Source organism: Pangasianodon hypophthalmus, chromosome 28 (assembly GCF_027358585.1).
Source record: "Pangasianodon hypophthalmus isolate fPanHyp1 chromosome 28, fPanHyp1.pri, whole genome shotgun sequence".
Taxonomy (NCBI): domain Eukaryota; kingdom Metazoa; phylum Chordata; class Actinopteri; order Siluriformes; family Pangasiidae; genus Pangasianodon; species Pangasianodon hypophthalmus.
The window spans coordinates 3845480-3865757 of NC_069737.1; the positions used below are offsets into that span (position 1 = coordinate 3845480).

Sequence of the window (20278 nt, forward strand, 5' to 3'; positions counted from 1 at the left end):
ATGAAATATTAACCTGCATAAATTTAGGCGTTGCAGCTCATTTTTCTGTCACATTGAAAGAAACAAGTTCATCAGGTTGTCCTTGCTGATCTTATGAGGAAAGTTTTGAAAGCAGCTGCGATACAGCTTAAAGGGTAAATCTCTCTCCACAAACAAGGCTCTTGTCTACTATTTGCAAAGAACACATTCATTCCCTGGATAAAATACAGTTCAGCATACACTCCTGTGTTCATGAACGGAATTATAGGAGAGGTCTAGGGGAAACTGAGTCTTTTCATTTTCACCTCGTTTAAAGTAAGCCTGCTTTAAGTCAGCATTCTTAAAATCACAATAAAACACACTATGTTAATAAAATACTGAAAAATTTTAACTTCAACTGTCAAGCTTAAACACAGAAGGAAAGAAGAAAATGGATTACAGCATAATTACAAATGAGTGAAAGTTTATGTGGATTGTAGCCATGAAGTTAGGCAACCACAAACTGTAAAAGGAAAAGGAAAAAAAAAGGTTAGGTAGTAAATGTTACGTGATTTGAAAGAAAAGAATTAAAAGGTGCAGTTTGTAATGTTTATTACTGGTTAGAACTTGGACATCATAGAAATACCGATGTCAAATATTGTCATGCAGTGGCTGGTGATTGCATTATTTTCTGGACCAGAAATTAGGTCCGCCTCCAACAGGAACACAACTGCTCAACTTTACCTTTTTTTTCTTTTTAAATAAATAAAAATAAAATAAAATAAAAAAACTTGGAAGGACTATGCAGTTTCAACAGAGAAGTTTTGTCAGTGATTTTAACTGCAGTTACAGTTCACCTCCCAGAAGGCAAAGGACTATAAACATTACAAACTGCTTCTTTAATAATGCATAGCTCGAACACTAAAAATAACAATAAAATAAATGTAAAAAAAAAAAAATGAATAAGAGGTAACTGAACTTGTCAGGTCAGTATTTATAGGCATAACCAGGATAATATTCCTGCAATTTACTTTATGCAGTGCAAATTCTTTAACTTTTAATGAGTAAAAATTACATCTAGGCATCAGATGAGGACTACTCAGATTACTTAACTGTCAGCTAATTCATGTTGGACAGGATCTATGAGAACAACATTACTTTCTTCTGCATTTCATTCTTCTCGCCAAACACAAATCTTTTACAAGTGCACAGAATTTGCATACGGGATTTGCAGCACAGTGCTGTGCTCTACACTTGTAAATGCTACCATGGAAACACGGATTCAGAAGAAAAGCACGTAAAGAAGAGAGAAAAGTCCTCCTTAGCTCTTTTGCTCTATTTCAATCCAGTCCAAACAAACAGGGCCAAAGAGCAGAGCTGTTGTAACTCTCAGCGATGACCTTGCAGATGAGCTGTCAGAGCTGACAGACAGTTTCTGCAAAAGCCTGTAATTTACTCCACCATAAATTACAGCGCAGAGAAAATGGGAAGCCATTTGAGGAGACGTCTGTCTCCGAATGTTCACGCAGTGTGCGTCGCTGCATGCCATCTTCCAAAATGCATCAAAATAATTCCCTCAACGGAAAACGTATTTTCTCTAAACCAAGCAGTGACTTGTGCAGGCATGTGCCTTTCCCTTATTCGAAGAACACATCCCTTACTAGAATACATTTCTAAATGTTTTCCGCTTTTCTGCTACGTTTAATACTTGGTAATGAACAAATTTTATGTACCTAAAATGGTTTAAGCCAATAAATATCTAGCCTGAGGCTTGTAAACAGAAACATTCCGATACAAAACAATTTTCTTCATTTTTCAGCATCAGCCTGGATCAGCATCAGCCTGGTTCAGCATCAGCCTGGTGTGTGTGTGTGTGTGTGTGTGCGCGCACGTTTATGTTACATTGATACACTGATACATTGATAGTAAGCGTTAAAACATGAGTGAACATTTAGTTTCTCATAACTAATATACACAAAACTTCCCTTTCTCTCTTCCTTTTTCCTATGTGGTCCCGAAAACCAAAACACCACAGAATGATCATTTTTTCCCTTTTTTCCATAGAAATGAAACGAAGTGTGAAATGTCAATGCTCCTGAGGTTATAGTTACTGATTATCTACAGTTAGGATATATACGTTAACATAAACAGCATCTATATTTTCACCGCTGGTCAACGAACCACCGCTGGTTTCCCTTTATTTCCTGACAACAAACGAATAACGGAAATCCCTGTTGTCACACTGAGGAGGTACATGGCTGTCAGTTCTTCCCACAAGTCTGCAGAGCCTTTACAGCCTTTCAGACTGAAAAATGTCCTGCAGTCAAAAACTTTACATATCTAAAAAAAAAAAAAATCTGAGATCAATCCTTAAAAGTACAAAAGAAAAAAAACCTCCATCAATCCATCCATGTCGATTTCCATTCTTTCTCCCATCCATCCTGATTCACATACTTTTCCCAATCCATCCAGCGCAATGTAGCCAGCCACCAGAATGCTGCTCATTCTACGTTACAGGACAGCTGAACTCACTCAGAGGAAAGCATTATCTACTATCTATCTGCTTGACAGGAGAGAGGAACACCTTCACTTTACTGCTGCACCACTCAGGAGCCAATCCATTCTATATTAACTACTCTGGCAGTGTTTGGGATAAACTGAACTGAGGGTTATTTTTCAAGAATAAGCTCTATGTCTGTTCCCTTTTGTTCTGTCATTGTGAAGACTTCCCTTCTGGAAAATAAACCTACACGCTACAGAGAATAATAACAATAAAAATGGCCAACATTTCAGTCCTTCTGCTGAAATATTTTACAGTATGAAGTGATTAGCCCTTTTTGTCCCAAGTGATTCCTGGTAATGGATCACACCTTTCAGATTTAGTGGGTGAAGAAGAGATGGTGTAAATCGGGCCTGGTCACCTCATACGTTGCGTACGGACTAGACTAGATGATTAATCGCAGCATGAAAGACAGAGCGGCTCCCAAAGAAAGCCCCAGAGCCAGGAAGAACGTCATCAGAGCTCCTGCTGTCTCTCCATCTTGTGGAGCCACCAACCTGGGAGAGATGTGTTTAACGTGAATAGAAATTTGAGAATAAATTAAGATAAGAAGCAACATGGATAATTTAATGTGTAGGTAACAGCCTGAATTGTGATCGATGACCATGACTGAAGCTGGTCACTGTGTATTTATTTACTTACTGTGGTGCGTAAGACATAGACAGACAGACGCAATAACCGCTGGACACGGAGAAGAGCATCATGATGATGACGAAGTACCCATCGTTGGAAAAGAGCACAGGCAGGAAGTGGCGTTTCTGAACATTACAGGACATCAGCAGAGGAACGAAGATGACACGGGAGACCACTAGCGCTGGAAACAACCGACTCTCTTTAGAGGGCTGAAAGAGAGAGACAAACAGAGAGAGAGAAAGAGAGAGATTTTGTAAAACATTAATAGAAGAAAAGAAAGAAAAGCAAGTAATAGACACACAACTTTCACTTACCCATTGTATGATAGATGTGACAGATCTCCCAGTCCAGTCCATCACGTTAAAGAGCAGAAAACAGCACACAGGGATAAAATAAAGTTCTGAGAGAAAGAGTGAAAAGATCTACAATAAGTTTTAACTTGAGCTTTTGTTTTTATTTACTGAAGAGTGATACATGCATGTTAGTGCTCATACCCCACTTTCCCGGGTACGCGGTCTTCACGTCCACTGTGACGGCGGGGAAGACTGAGAGTGTGACCGTGAACACGAATGTTACACAGAACGCCATCACCCAGATCTAAACAGAAAGAGATTTAAAGGTGCGGTCAGCAATTTAGGTGAAATTTAAAAAAAAATAGCTGAAATCCAACCAGTGTTACCCTCTTTAGCCTAACAGGGTGGACGATGGTGGTACAACATCATTGTTTATTTCTCTGCTTGGCATACTCCTCCAAGCATGTTCATCTGCCTTATGACCTTGAATTAATTAACTGCTCTCTCTCTCTCTCTCTCTCTCTCTCACCCAGAGGGAGCACGTCTTACGAATTTTAGTAGAGAACCACACTGACACAGAAAAAGCGATCCATTCCCTCAACGCACCTTTTTTAACACTTCCAACACAGAGCTCTTTGCTTGCTTGGCATGTTCGTCACCAATGCTAACAAATGCTTGATTGGTACCATCACTCTCCGAACTGCTGGGAGTTCCATTGGGCACCGAATCAGTGGCCTGACTGTTCGGTTCCCCATTCTCCTGTATGCCTGCCATAAGGAAGAGTGACAGAATAATATAAGATTAAGATAGAGACTATGTTCCATCGTAAAAGAAGATCTAAGGCATTCTGGTGGTGTGTTATGTTTGTCATGCTCGTGGAAACTGTTAAAAAATGATTAAGAGCCAAGCTGCATGCTAGTGATGAGCCAATGGAGAACTGGGTAACTAAACCACTGCAGACCATCCCAGTTTGTGCAATGATGCCCAGAAGATAGGCTCCCAAAATGTGCAAAGAACTAATGTAAGCAAGTAAATAGTTAAGTCATGATGTTACAGCAATGAGGAATCAATGTTTGGACACACCCACAGGTTCACGTCCTATGAAAACCCGGGTAAGGTTGTGATTTTGCAATGATGTATAAACGTTGTATAAAAGACTTGTGGATCTAAACTGACATGGAAACTGACAGTTTACATCCTAACAAAACTTTCTCAGCCTGTACAAGAAACTAGCTTGCCTTTACTGCTCCCCATTACACTGTTGCTACGGCACGATAAGTGGTGCTATGACGTGACTGCATTTAAGATAAGGACTGAATGAAAAGTAAACAATCCCAAAATGAACGTGTGTGTTATATATCAGCGCTTCCGGGTTGCTAGAAAGTAATTTCCTTTCAGCGTTTAATGGTAATATGACTGGAAAATCCAAGCCTAATTAAAAAGTGGGAATGGCTCATCCATCATGAAGCAAACCTCACAGCAACAAAGAAATCGAAATGTTTATTCAGACTTACAAGACCTGTAATGGAAATGTATTGATTTTTGATAGATGACAGCAGAAACGTAAACATGGCTTCGGTGGTTTGGATGGGCAATACGGCACAAATGTTTCATAACATGATACTAACCAACCCCGAGATACACTCAGGAACAGCGTATTCTCATGTTAGATTGTAATGTCATTATTATGACATCTGATTTTGACATCATAACTGTGATGTCATATCACCATCAGATGGCCATGCTATAATTGCAATACCAGATTGTGGTGTCTTAACTGCGATATAAGACCGTGATGCCATTATTACAATATTACACAGTGATGTCATTATTGTGATATCAGATTGTAAGGTCATTACTATTGTATAGGCTTCTGATATCAATAATACAATATTGGATTGTGAAATCATAACTGCATAAAAGCAGCAATATAGGATAGTGAGCTAATAGACAGCTCACTATCAGATAGCAGATAGTGAGGTCGTAATTGTGATATTGGATGGCTGAGGTCATAACTGTGATATTGTAATGTCTTTCCTCAATCAAGAAACTGTTATTTACAGTTGACAGCAATAGCCAGCTAATAAGATTATATCAGATTTACTTTAGTTTTTAGGTTTGTTATGTTCCAGAAGGATCAGAAAAGTACACGGGACAGGCTAACTGAATGATCTATACAGCTGGGCGAACTCAGAGTGCTTCTGGGATCCTTTAAGCAGCAATTCATTATAATGACTGTATGATTTTCCAGGAAGATTTTCTTCTAATAATGCCGGAGAATGATCATTTAAGAATGATGAAAAACAAGTGCAATGGGTGATCTGATTCTTTTAATGTTAATGAACTTCATCTTTATTCTGTGAGCAGGGTTGGCAGGTTCCACGAATTGCACCACTTTTAACTTGTTTCCCATGAATAGACTGAGAAAAAGCAGAAAACTGCATCCACCTTCTCCTCTTGTCTGAACATTCTGGGCTAGTTTCAAGTCTTTCTGAGTGGCTTTTGAGCTGAAGTTCCTGGCAGCCCTTCCCACAAACTTTCTATTGAGAGCTGTTCTTTAAAACTGCACATTGTTAAAGTTAAAAAACAAACAAACAACAAAACAACAAAACTACAGTTTGTATGTGTATTTTTTATTTGTTTAGGCGCATTATCTGTTCAATCCAAATAATGTATTCGTACCCGGTTACACCTCAAAATTATAGATTGTCATTATTGTGTTTTTTTTTTTTTTTTTTTGCAGCTATTGCTACAGTGGATATATGGATTTCACACTGAGGGTGGAAAAGTTCTCACATGATTTATCTTGGTTTCATTTTTTTTTTTTTTTTTACATCACAAAAACCTGCCATTTTAACAGGGGTGTGTAAACGTTTTTTATATCCACTGTAGAGGCCATTACTATGAAGTCATTACTGCATTAACAATATTGTGTTACCAACTTACACCATTACATGCTGGTTCAGACATATCATTCTGGTGTGCATGTCTGTGTGTGTGTGTGTATTGTTGTACCTTTAGGTAGAAGCTCTCTAGTAGCATTGGCCTCGTAGCCTTGGCCTTTACTCTTGTTGAGGTAAAATCCAGCAAAATCCTGTAAAACACGTGTATAAAGCATGTAAAATGGATCACTCAGATTTTAGTATCAATTTTGTTGACTAACAAACTGTACACCTGCACACACACACACACAATATGTGTGTGTGCGTTTGTATGTATATAGACACTAAATATACACACTATAGCTGTCAGAAGGAATTCCATTGTCGAATGCTATTTTGAATGTACAGTGAATTTTATGTTATTAAAAGACAAAAAAATACAGTTGTTTACAATCCCATGTTCTCCTTTTACTCACCTGTCAAGAATTTCTTCAAACTTTTTTTTTTCCCCTCTAAACGTTTTGCCTAAGGGCCACGTATGTCATAAATTACATTGTTTTTTTTATTCTAAATATAGATAGTGTGTCCTAATATGATATTACATGTAAGTAACTCATTTCCAACAGGGACTTACTGGAGTCAGTCTTCTTCTGTGGTTGAAACCTAAATGGTCTTCTATTGAGCATATACTGCATTATATACACTATATGGCCAAAGGTTTGTGGTTCTTCCCCAAACTGTTGCCACAACATTAGAAGCACACAATTGTACAGAATGTCTTTGTGTGCTGTAGCGTTACAATTTCCATTCACTGGAACGAAGAGGCCCAAACTCTGTTCCAGCATGACACTGCCACTGTGCACAAAGCGAGCTCCATGAAGACATGGTTAACCAAGTTTGGGGTTTAAGAACTCGAGTGTCCTGCACAAAGCCCTGACCTCAACCCCACTGAACACCTTTGGGATGAACTGGAACACCGACTGCACCCCAGACCTCCTCGACGCTCCAAAATCTAGTGGAAAGCCTTCCCAGAAGAGTGGAGCTTATTATAACATCAGAAGGGGGACTAAATCTGGAATGGGATGTTCATCAAGCACATGTGGCTGTGAGGGTCAGGTGTCCACAAACTTTTGATCATATAGTATATGTTCTACAATGTTATTAGGTTATACACAACACAGTAAGCATGTATAGTGAATACGATGCCATTTGGATTTTAGCCAAACTGTAAAGATAGCGAATGTTTCTGTGGCTCTTAAGCTTCATAGTAAAGTTATGATATTGTGTCTTGGTAATTTTCTTTGTCATCTTCCAAGATTTATGTGATGCAGGAGCCTAACATTCTAAGCTCATTAATATGCATTAATATGCTCATTAATATGCATAATCTCTGAGTGAAAATTCAATGGCATTGTTTATTTAAAGACAAACACACATACCAGTTTGGGCAGCAGCAGGTAGCAGATCAGCGTTATCAGCGTCCCCACACATGGAGTGATGAAATATCCAAGAGCTGCAGTTTCTTCATCTGTCTCACCTGCGACATTGTTACACAAAACACATCTAACGATATACCACATTTATTTACGCAGTGAGCAATGAGTTCAAACAAGCAGTATCTTACTGTGATCTGACTGCATGCACAGGTGTGTCACTAGACACAGTGTGTATCAGTGTAGAATTGTGTTTGCGTGACTCACTTGCGATGGCGAAGAGCATGGCGAGAGCGGCGAACGTCCCGGCCAGACCTTGTCCACTCATGAACACTGCGCTGTATTTCTGAGGCAGCAAGCCTACCAAACCGAACAGGCTCCCCTGCAGCACTGCTCCGAACGCTACACACACACACAGACACACACACACACACACACACACACACACTCAATTATCAATTTAATATGTGATAACAGAGACTGCTGACTTTCCATTAAACTATAAATGGATTAGAAGTACAACGTCTTTTTTTAAATTGGGGAAAAAAAAAAAAAAAAAAAAAAAAGGAATCGCCAGTACTCACAATTTATGAACCAAATGGTTGCCATGGTGATGGAGAAGAAGTGGTCCTGCTCCATTGGAACCTTCACTAGGATGGTTGTGAAGATGAAGAGGATGAGGATGAAGACCAGGCTGCCTGCTATCCGCACTTTCTCTGAGATCCTGACAGAAACAGATTCACCAGGGTTAATCCCTGAAGTCCCTCAAACTTAGTTTTTTAATAATTTAATATGTTGCGTTGGGTAAAAAAATGGTTATGCATTGTACAATGTAGAGACATCTTTTTACCATCAAACGACTCTGTCCACTGGCTCTGTAAAGTCTCTTTGTTTTTACTTTCTGTATATCTTGTATCTTATATCCTAGATATCTTATATCTTTTGAACAATAAACCCATTTATTACTTTCACTAACAAAGATTATTCTTTGGGATCAGTAACATTAAGTTAACAGTTACTATAAACTGGAGTCAGATAATTAATTAAATGTATTGGAGTCAGATATTTAAATCGTAAAGCTAAAACACGCGTTTAACCTTCGGCTGCAACTATTTCTGTCCTTGGTCATAGGAGAGCAGCAGACTAAGATAATATCACTATCACTTTATATGTTAGTCCTACACTATTATTGGTTAGAGGAAACATCAAGTCTGATACAATACGTTTTGTACACTTTTCTGGCCACAACCTTCAGAATGTTGAAGGTTGCAGTGTGACTGGCTCTCTGCACTTCCGTTCCCTGGGTTCCAGCAGGAAAACAAGCTGAACCCCTCAACACAGTGAGGTTTTTGCAGCGAGATATCGCTACTGGATTTAAAAAAAAAAAAATAAAATAAATAAATAAATAAATAAAAAGAAAAAAGAAAAAAGAAGAAGTTGTTGTTCTGTTGTTAGCCTAAAGACAGTAACCGCTAAGAACAGTTTACACTCAAGTCTCAGTCACTAAAGAGTTAATAACTTGTTAATAACAGTCTGATAAAATGAGACTTAACATTAAAACTCGAATGATGCTCATTCTCAAGTTCCTTTTAACACACTTAGCACTGCTTGACTTTACAGTATATAGTTTTAGGAGAGAAATCATTCATAATTGTACTCTCCAGTGTCACCCAAATAGGGATGCGTTCCCTTTTGAGTCTGGTTCCTCTCAATGTTTCTTCCTCATGTTGTCTCAGAGAGTTTTTCCTTGCCACTGTCACCTCTGGCTTTCTCATTAAGGATAAATTTAAATTAAAATCTTTATATCTGGATTCCTGTAAAGCTGCTCTGTGACAATGTCCTTTATTAAAAGTGCTATATAAATGAGTCATCAGTCAAACTGCCTCTTTCTGTGAAAGAAGGTGGTTCTTTGCCATGTTTATTGACTGACATTAAAGAAATGTATGCAAAAGCACATTTTCAGGTATTTTAACTCCACTGTCTCACCGTGGGTAGAGGATGGAGTTGAGCAGGGTGAAGAGCAGCAGGGGCAGCTGGGATAGCAGAGTCATCCAGTTGTTGAAGTAGTACTCCTTCCTGGCCGTAACTGTGCCATTGCTCCATTCAGACGTGTTCAACCTGTTATTAAAGTACTATCCAAACACACAGACATTTTCTTATTATTCTTCACATTTAATAGAGCAACACTACAAACATACTGCACAGGACAAGAATAGGGAAAAACTAGGATAAAACTGATACGATGAATCAGATACAGTGTTAATTCTGCTGAAAATTAAGATGAAAAATATTCATGGACATTTTTTCCATAAAAATCTAAATGGCAGGTAAATAATTCTAAATATATGAAGAAATGTAATGTTTTCCTCAATGAGTTAAAAAAAAAAAACAAAACAAAACAAAACAAAACAAACAAAAAAAAAAAACACAAGGATTGTTCTGAACATGTTGATTGTACAAAGATCAACCTTTCCCCCGGCCTTATCTCAGTGCCTTCCCTTTGCAAAGATTCGATTTGCATTTGCTGTTATTAATTGGGGGTTGGGGATTGCTCTTTTTGTGTATTTTGAGTGATTACTTGTTAAAATGCTCCTTCACAAAGTGCAAAGGTTGGCAAGTCTGCTGGTTTTACTTGGGAGCTCAGTAAGACAGTGTTTAGGTCAGGCTCTTCCGAACTAAATCGCTTTAGCTGCATGAGCTCGCTGAGATCACAGAAATAGTTAAAGCACTGTGGTCTCAGCACTGACTTGTAAAGGAAAAGCCCAAAATCTCCAGATAAACTTCCATTAAATTTCCTCAGGTTTGGAACATCAACAAGGCTGAAAGGACCAGAATTAAATAAATCTTCTTATCAGGAAAGCTCTTGGGCACCAGGAAGCCAACTGTCTCACTGAAGTGCTCAGTATGCATAATGAAGGATAAGAAGGTGAACTACGCCCTGCAGGCGTTCTTACAAAAACAAGCTGTGATTTCCTGTTGCTGTTGCTGATGCAAAATAGTAGCATGTGGGTGTGAATCTGATAGTCTGCACTGTGGAGCTGCGTTATGCAGTTTTGTTCAAACGTAAATATATATAGATGGTTACCATTGAGGCAGTCATGAAAAAATTCCATGGCAGCAGTGTTCCCAGTCCAAGGATAAAGAAAATGATTCCTACTAAATACCAACTGTGAGAGGAGAGGAAAAAAAACATCGGGTGTTAAAGTATGACATCATAGCGTTACGTGTACAAAGAGGCAGTGAATCAAACTCACCGGTCGCTTGGTGCATCCTCTTTAGTCCTCATTGTTTAGTCACGTCCTAGGAGCTGGTGGCAGAAACAAAGCAGGAAATGCTGAGTCAGCGTGATTATGAGGAATATACAACTACATGCACGGATTACACGTGCCACACACTACGAGGCATGGACAAATAAGTCCCAAAACCAGACGAACGTCTTTCTCCCCGTCTCTTGCGGACATGAGTGTACGCGGAGACCGTTTGTTTTGTTCCAGAGCTGTTTAGGAGCATGGTAGGACCTACTGGGGGGAGTCTGCAGGTATCAGCAAGCTCAGTTTAATGCTTGTAAATGACGCTTCGAATTTGCATATACAGTGGATATAAAAGGTCTACACACCCCTCTTAGGCTAAGATAAATCAAGTCAGAAGTTTTTCACCCTCGATGTGAAACTACAGCGTATAAAAATTAAGTGAAAAAACAATCAGAAACATTTTAGGGAAAAATATGGGGGGAGGAAGGAAAAAAAAAAAACTTACAATAACCTTGTTGCTTAAGTGTGCACACCCCTAAACTAATACTTTTAATAGCTACAAATACTAGTCGATTTTAGTGCAAAACCTTCAGGTGTCTGCTAGTAAGCTGAAGATGAAAAGGAATTTCCCCTTTCAGCATGACAGTGACCCAAAGCGTACATCCAAATCAAAGATTTGGCTGGTTTTGAATGATCTAACCAGAGCGAAGACCAGAATCCAACTAAAAATCTGTTGTGTGGCCTGAAGTGGGATGTGCACAGGAGATGCCCTTACAATCTGATGGATCTAGAATGTTTTTGCAAGAAAGAATGAGGAAAATATTGCCAAGTGAAGATATGCCACGCTGATAGACTTTTAGCCAAAAAAGACTGAGTGGTGTCATAAAATCAAAAGGTGCTTCAACAAAGTATTCGTTTAGGGGTGAGCTCACTTATGCAACCAGGTTATTGTAAGTCCCTTCCCCCCAATTTCCCCTAAAATGTTTGGTTGTTTTTCACTTAATTTTTATACGTTGTCATTTCACAGTGAGGGTGGAAAAAGTTCTGACGTGATTTATCTTGGTTTAATTTTTTTACATCATAAAAACATGTAGACTTTTTTTATCCATTGTACTCATAAAACCAAGGTATTTATAAAAGTATATTAATGAAGAAAAATATTCAGTCAAAACTCTTGATAGTTAAACATTGCTGCAGCAGCAACTCAAACTTCTTGTAACAGGAAGTGCATTATGCGAGCAACGACAAGACAAACATGTGGTAGGTGGTTTTTTTTTTTTTTGGTTTTGCTGGGTGGCCCGTTTCTATTTTTTGCTTCCCGTAGCACATTTAAAATTGATGAAGAGAAACTCGTCCATGATCTCTGTAATCCCGTCCTCTAAATGTTAGAAAGACACTGACAGAAAGGAGGCGAGTGCGCCATCTCGAGAAATCTCTATTTATTAAAAAATAAATAAATAAATAAATAAATCCAAGAGGCAGGACTGCCGTGACGCTACGACACTCCAGAGCTGACCCAAGGAATTCATGGGAATTAAAGAAGCACTAAACCAGAACCATTACACGCTCTAAATCAGCATTCTTTTCCCTTTATGGGGAAATACTTATTATAACAATGAAAGTCATGACCTTTCAGGCTTACTACAGAAACACAGCAAACCACATCCTGTTTCAGTACAGGGATGTCTCAGGGACCTCTGATTCTGGAAGGAATTAGTCATGTAACAACTAAAAAAAGGATGGACAGTGAGCATGTGCCAATATTATTCTCTAATATCATACCATATATATTAAATTTTTATTTTCAGTATCAGACTCAATGTTGGCCTGAACAGAGTCATTTCTCATTTCAAGCTCGTATTTTGGTGAAAAAAAAAAAAAAAAATGACAGACAGGGCTTTGAAAAGGGCCTCATATTTAAAATTTAATACAAAGGGTCAGCACATAGCTACTTAAATTTAAGTTTAACTTCAACCCTGAGTTCAGCAAGTGATGTCAAATCAACGTCTGCTCACAGCATGAACAGTAAATAAAGTAGCCCTTCTTACCTTTAAACGAGTTATACTATATTTGCTTTAAAGCAATCAACATACACACGTATTACCTTGTTAAATCTCTAACACTGACTATACAGTTTGCTGTTTTGAGGTGGTGTATACATCACTTGTCACAGTTAGCTAGCTAGCTTGTTGCGAATAATGGTTTATGGTTTTTATATCTGGAAGTCAAATGCAGCATGAGCTAATGGACACACGCATGAGCCTAGTGTCTTAAGCAAATCCTCTGGCGTGCTCAAACTGTAACGATGCTGTGCATTAGCCTTCCGGATCACCTGCATAAGATCAGAACAAACAGCATCCTCTCAAAATGCAGACGTCCACTTCCTTTCTGCCGTCTCAGTGCAAGCGACACTTCGACAGAGTCAACTCAAACATGCTGTACTTGTTCTGATTAGCCTGAGCATACAGCGACGTGCTGCTCCATTAACCGTGATGTCAGTAACGCACATCACCTGAAAAGCCAACACCACAACTCCTGGGGGTGACGTGATCAGACAAAACAATGTCTGATGTTTGTGTCTTTATAGATAATAATCTAAATTAGACATGAGTTTAGTTTTGTCTGAGATGCCTAATCTGATGCAGTACTAAGGGTTTAGTACTTTAGTGATTATTTAGGCTTTATTACTTGTAGTAGTAAAATTAGCCCACTAGCTTGAGCACAAAACTGAAAGACGCTTTGTGATCAAAGAGATATTAAGGGAAAATTAGGTGACTTCCTTTTTGGCTATAATAAAGCTTTAAACCGTAGTTACATGCTGACGATGTGCAGGAGAATCAAGATTATTTGACTAAAGAGCATGAGTTTGAATTTTAGCCTTCCATAAACTTGCCCCACTGAAGGGGAACCCATAAAGACTTTACGTAGAACCCTACACCAGAGGGTTTCCCTTTTCAAAATGAATGTTCAATATGTTTTTAATTTTTTTTTTCCAGTTCTAATATATTATCATTTCTATAATAACAACCTACACAAACACATTTATGGTTTACATTCTAGATTAAAAAAAAAAAAAAGTTTGTAATTGTTGATGGTGTAGTTTTCTGTGAGGAGACATCAGCATTTTTTTGTAAGGAGTCTCCAGTTTCAGTGCTTTCTAACAGTCAGAGGTAAAGGTGTGACTAAGTTTTCAGCCAATGGATGGACGGATTTGCTGTTTTTGGTTTCACTGCAACATGATAAGACAAGCTGCGTTGTTTTTGTCTTAACGACTTGAAAATAAGGAAAATATCTGTTTATTGCTATAATTTCAAGTTAAATTTAACTTGGTTTGTGAACTTTCCAGAACGTTAATTGTAACCGTATAAAAAAAGGATGATGTTATTCTTTAATTAATAAATGTTAGTGACAATGGGGGTAGTGGATTAACCGGTCAAGGTGCTCGAAATTCCTAATGGTGTCCCTGAGTAAACGTTTATACAACCCACTACTTACGCTTTGCAAGAGTTAACATGGGGAGAGTTTATAACAAGAGGCCCAGTCACATGTGAAAGATTCCCAGAAACACAAAACAGAGCTCTGTGGCAACAAAGTCAAATAGCATTTTCAGGAGCAGATTATCGGCTTCGGTTCGCCCAGACTAAAGGGTAAAGCCAGTTTAGATTATATTCTCCACCATCAGCAAAAATGCTTCAAATCATTGCTGATAAAAAATAAAAGTGGACGGCTAACTGCTTCTAAGTTCTACACTAGAACTAAAGAACTGAGATAGTGACGATTTGTAATTACACTGTATCTAGTATTTCTTACGTGTAGCTCATGTTATAGCAGGTTCACACTGGTCGGATTTTACTCACTTGCACACCAAGAATTTTTAAAGATTGTTCGTTTCAAAAGAAAATAAGCCGTAAAAAAAAAAAAAAAAAAAAAAAAAAAAAAGACGCCTAAGGCACTGCTACAGAGTTTATCAGGTTTCAATCCACCATTTTGTCTGGGTCAAAGACCAATAACATTTTTTTTATTCAATAAAATTTTTGGGAGAGTTTAAAAATGTACTTATTTATTTTAAAAAGATATGGTGAACCTGTAGTACATTTAGTTTACACTATTAAACGAATTGTGACCTGAATGTATCGTTACATCCCTAATGGACACGGAAGTTAAAGAGGATTACTTGCTATATTGACCAAACAGAAAAACAAATTCTCTTCAAGTATTCTGAATTTTATGAATAAGAAACAAATCTGAACATCCTCAACCACCATGTATTTAAAAAAAATTGTAAAGTGAGTGCCAAGACCTAGAAGAACTAGCAACAACAGATAGCACAAAAAGACAAGCCAACAAGCTACTCAGACCACATCTGACCAATCCCAAAAGTGCAAACAGGAGCATTACGAAAGCTAAAGAACTCACAACCAGGAAAGGAATTTATTGTGCTAGATAACCACAATTTCTCTGTAGTTGAGGATTTGTGATTTTTGTGTCTTTAATATCTCACCTGGAGCCAGACTATGCACTTCCCAGAAACCATACTTTGCAGATGTTGCTCTTCACAAGGTCTATCAAACAGTTTATACCCACACAGACGACCTCCTGGAAAAAAAGGTACCTCATTGACCTTTACAAGTATCTACCTAAAACTTCTATTGCTCCAGGAAGTACACCTTTAGGAAGCCAAGAACGCTTAACTATGCAAGGAGTGCTTGAGGAACATAATTTCTAAGAAGTGTCAAGATGTGCATCTGGGTTATTTTGTCAGCTCAAGAAACCGTTAACTATCAAAAGTATTTGCCTTGCCCCAAGGTGACTTAAGTCGGCCACGCATGCCATCTTAACAATCCGTACCCAAACACTGCTTTCAAACCTCCACATCCCATATACACTATCAGCTTTCACAACAAGTCCAAGATAAACTGTTAAAAGAATGTCTAAGTAGTAAATAGTTCCAAGTAGAATGCATTTAGAAAGCTAGAATTGTTAACCCTTCTGGAAAACTTTCAAAACTGCCCCTGTACATTAACCACAGTCTTAAAAAAAAAGTTAGAACTAGAACATTGGTAATTTGGTTTAAAACAAAGATTTTTGCTTTAAGAAACAGTTCCGAGTAGAACCTCTCCAGAAAGCTAGAGCCGTTAAGCACCCGAAGAGTGTAATTACAGTATAGGGACTACACACTTAGGAAAAGGAGTTCCTCAAGGGTTTCAACTGAGAGTAGTCCTTTGATAAGGAAACTGAGTGTTCCAAGTAGTCTTCCAACAACAAGAAGCTAAGAAGAACCCTTGAAGAACACCCTATATGGAGAAAACAGTTAAACTTAGAACCTTAAAGAGGTCTTTGGTTTGTCTTTCTGGTGAAATTATTAAGGGTTCGATGAATCACAAAATTTCAAATGAAAGATGACTTTGTTTCCTGAAAGAACTGAATAAATGAATGTGAATCATAGCTGTCACTTGCGAGAACATGAGGACCAATCTCTATTAGTCACCCATCTAAATTCCTCTATCCAAAACCCTTTCCCATGTCTCTACTATCCCTGAGAGAACCCACTGCCTAAAATATGAATGTGGCAGCACATAACACTCAAAATGGCAGCTGTGTTATGCAAGTCCCGCCCCCTAACAAAAAGGAACCAATCACCTGGGTGGCTAAGAAAGTAACAAAAAAAAATGCCTGGCAGATTTTAACACTGATAGATGTGTATATCTACAATGCTTTGCTTTGTTAGTCATGGAAAAATATGCATGCATGGTAGTCTGAGCAACCCAAAAAAAAAAAAAACACGTTTATATGTTAATGCAAGCAAAGACCATTATATACTCGATTGTTTGCAGACATTTTAAATCTGTGTTTGAAAGGTCATCTTGTCAATCCATTTCTCATCTCTCCTCATTCAAGTAGACTGAAGCCTGCTCTTGTGTGACTGAAAATAACTGCCTGCGAGCGTTGCCAAGATAGCCAGACTTTACTATACAGACTTTCACCTCCTCTCATCCCTCTCGCCCAACTGTCCACCTCCTACTTTGCATGAGCCAGATTTACTGTATACTTTCTATATATTCACGGCCAGAGTGCTGGAAGCTTTGTGTGTGTAGTATAATTCGGCTAACAATGTGGTTCACATTAAATGCAAATGGGAAACTCCGCAATGGTCAAAGTTCTTAGAATAAACAAACCTATGAGGAGAGATATACAAGTGTACTCCTTGTCACGGGGCAGTTTAACTTGCATGCAGATTGTTCTACATTTTTTCTAAAGGTCCAATTACATAAAATTCCATATCAAGGTCCAGATAAGCAGCTAACAATACTGAAAGGTGACAACTGTTATAGTTTAATACTTAGTCATTAATGATTAGTTTATAGCTATTTAAAAAAAAAAAGTGGTTATGTTTTATCTGTGGGAGTGGCCATAGACAACTTAACAACTCCCACGGTTATTATTTTTGATTGTACCTGTCAGTGATGAACGCGTACTTCTCTGACCATTCATCTTTTAACATTGTTTTCATCATCAACTTTTTTAAACAAGTCACCACTTCACTACAGTAAGAAGACAATGAGCTGAGCTCATGACCTTCTGTTACCTTCAACACACCCAGTGATGACTAATCTCTCTTCATTATGTCTCGCTCCAGGCCCCAAATGTCCTCTTTTTGTTCTTTATCAAATATGAATCTCACACATATTCGCAGGTCAAGGCCTGTAGATGGCCGGGGCCCAGGGACTGCCAGGGGTCCATGAAACATAGCCAGGGGCTCTGTGATTTCCTGTTCATTTCTTTTGTCACAGTGTGCCTATAGTCTGACTGGTCACTTGAACTTGTACACACCAAATCTCTGTAACTGAAATATAAAATAATGTCAAGTTGAAACTAATGTGTGCTGTGAATGCAAAGTTCAGGAAGAAAAAAAATCTCTATGGCTCTAGTAAAAAGCTAATATTTCAACAGCTGTATTGTGTTCATAAAATTTACTGAGGGAGTGTGGAATTTACTTTATAGTTAAATATATTTTGTGCTACATAATTTGTTCTACAGGAAATGCCAACCTAATATCAACTTCCTAAATTCCAAAGAAAGCAGACTGTTCCACATATCCATGCCTCACAGCTTAATTGGACTAAAAGATAATTATGAATTGTTACGAATACATACAAAGTCAAAGACACTGTGTGTGTGTAAATCTGAAATGGATATATGCACTGGAAGTATGTTAAAAAACAAAAAAGTGTCTGAATACTTATCTTCCCCTCACTGTATATACACTCACCAGCCACTTTATAAAGGAACACCTGTAAATCATCCAATCATCTTGCAGCAGCACAATATATAAAATAATGTCGATACAGGTCAAGAGGTTCGATTAATGTTCACAGGAAACATCAGAATAAGGAAAAAGGTGAACTCAGTGATTTTGACCGTGGCGAGGTTGTTGGTGCCAGATGTACTGGTTTGAGTATTTCAGAAACTGCTGACCTCTTGGGATTTTCACACATGACAGTCTCTAGAGTTTGCACAGAATGGTGCGGAAAACAAAAAACATCCAATGAGCGACAGTTCTACGTGCGAAAACGCCTTGCTGATGTGAGAGGCCAGAGAAGTGGACAGGAAAGCTTCGGTAACTCAAATAACAACTCTTTACAACCGTGGTGAGCAGAAAAGCATCTCAGAACACACGACATGTCAATCCATGAGGTGGATGGACTACGACAGCAGAAGACCTCATCAGATTCCACTCTTGTCAGCCAGGAACAGGAATCTGGGGTTACATTGGGCACACGTTGATTAAAACATCACCTGGTCTTTTTCCAATCCCACAGACTTCCTGTTAGCTCCAACCAGTCTGGTTCTAGACGTATATAGATAATTGTGCAAAGGGAGCAGAGCTTAAGCCTTATATAAGATATGAGCGTACAAAAGCACCTTCTTGTTGAGATTAGATATTGTTATTACTACAGTTTGTTGTCTGTTGTACATATTGTTATTACTACCATTGTTTCTACCTGTAGTGTTGACCCATTAATCATTTTATGACCCTTTAATGGCCACAAAAGTACATTTTTTTTTAGTTATTTACATTCACAACTTTCTTAAATGTACTATACTTAGGAAACACTTGGTAGGATAAATTTGTTGTATAATTTAAAGCAAATTTCTCTCTAGCACAATTTGCCAGCTGTCAAGCGATTGACAATGACGTCATTTTCACGCGCCACGCGGTCTATACGTGCCATAAACCAACGTCCGGTACACTGAAATATACATTATGTAAAGAATACATCGATATAAAGAAATTATAGCCTTCTGAGGACTCTGAAAGAGCTCTGTTTGTTTTAAAGTGAGCTTTTTAGGTGATATTTCAGTTCCTCTTTACCAAGAACGACATGAAATACAATGTGCGCTTTGTTTACAGTCAGCGGCGTGTTTAATGGAGTAAATAAGCAAACAGCAAAACCTTATTACATCCATTACACTTATCATATCATATCTTATCATATATCATACACAATTCAATGTAAGAATCAGCTCCATGGTTACTAGCCTACACACATACACACATGCACACATGGAAACACACACTAATCCCATTCCCTAGCTGCTAGTCTACTCTCCAGCTCAGTAAGGAAGCTTCAGAAATGGAGCATGTGCTCACCTTGGAGTAGAAGAGAAGAGATTACTCTTCTAGTCTGTCATTCCTCCCTTCAGCCTGAGACTCTGAGATGGAAAAATCCTCTCACCACATGGAAAAGGATGGCTGGGTGCTACGTCACACACACATGACTCCACCCCCAGGATAGCCAGGATAGCAGGTGCTTTTTTTTTTTAATTGATTTACTCTCCTACCTAGTCGTATCTCCATCCGTTTTCTCCCTGACACACGCCCAGAAGTCCCAACAGCCAATCAGGGAACAAAGAGCTTCTTCGGCGCTGGTCTGGATTATATTTGTGTTTTGAATGCACCCACAGCTCCCTCTAGTGGACACTATCAGTATCAGTGTCAGGGTCTGTATCACTATCAGCCATAACATTAAAACCACTGACAGGTTCAGTGAAGTGAACATTGATTATCTCGTTACAGTGGCACCTGTCAAGGAGTGGGATATATTATTCAGTCAGCTCTCGAAGTTGATGTGTTGGAAGCGGGCAAGCGTAAGGATCTGAATGACTTTGACAAGGACCAAATTGTGATGGCTAGACGACTGGGTCAGAGCATCTCCAAAACAGCAGGTGTTGTGGGGTGTTCCCTGTATGCAGTGGTTCGTACCTA

The 20278-nt window shown here is 38.5% G+C and overlaps 1 protein-coding gene across 1 annotated transcript; it reads right to left on the reverse strand.

Moving 5' to 3' along the window:
- Positions 1-345: 345 nt before the first annotated feature.
- On the reverse strand, positions 346-19900 carry LOC113545775 (equilibrative nucleoside transporter 2). Its single transcript, XM_026945359.3, has 13 exons — positions 19664-19900; positions 11014-11066; positions 10845-10926; positions 9746-9891; positions 8344-8483; positions 8027-8161; positions 7766-7863; positions 6460-6538; positions 4051-4211; positions 3646-3748; positions 3466-3551; positions 3161-3360; positions 346-3015 (listed from the first exon to the last, which is right to left on the reverse strand). Exons 2-13 carry the CDS (start codon positions 11043-11045, stop codon positions 2904-2906), a joined length of 1374 nt encoding a protein of 457 aa, XP_026801160.1. The 5' UTR covers positions 11046-11066; positions 19664-19900; the 3' UTR covers positions 346-2903.
- Positions 19901-20278: the final 378 nt, after the last annotated feature.

What these genes read in the sequence shown, in the direction of transcription:
- LOC113545775 (XM_026945359.3), bottom strand. Translation starts at nt 11,045, where the DNA reads ATGAGGACTAAAGAGGATGCACCAAGCGACCG. An exon ending in AACCATTTGGTTCATAAATT is followed by an intron (nt 8,162 to 8,343) that starts GTGAGTACTGGC and finishes GTGTGTGTGTAG; the next exon opens with CGTTCGGAGCAGTGCTGCAG. An exon ending in TGTTGGAAGTGTTAAAAAAG is followed by an intron (nt 3,749 to 4,050) that starts GTGCGTTGAGGG and finishes CTTTCTGTTTAG; the next exon opens with ATCTGGGTGATGGCGTTCTG.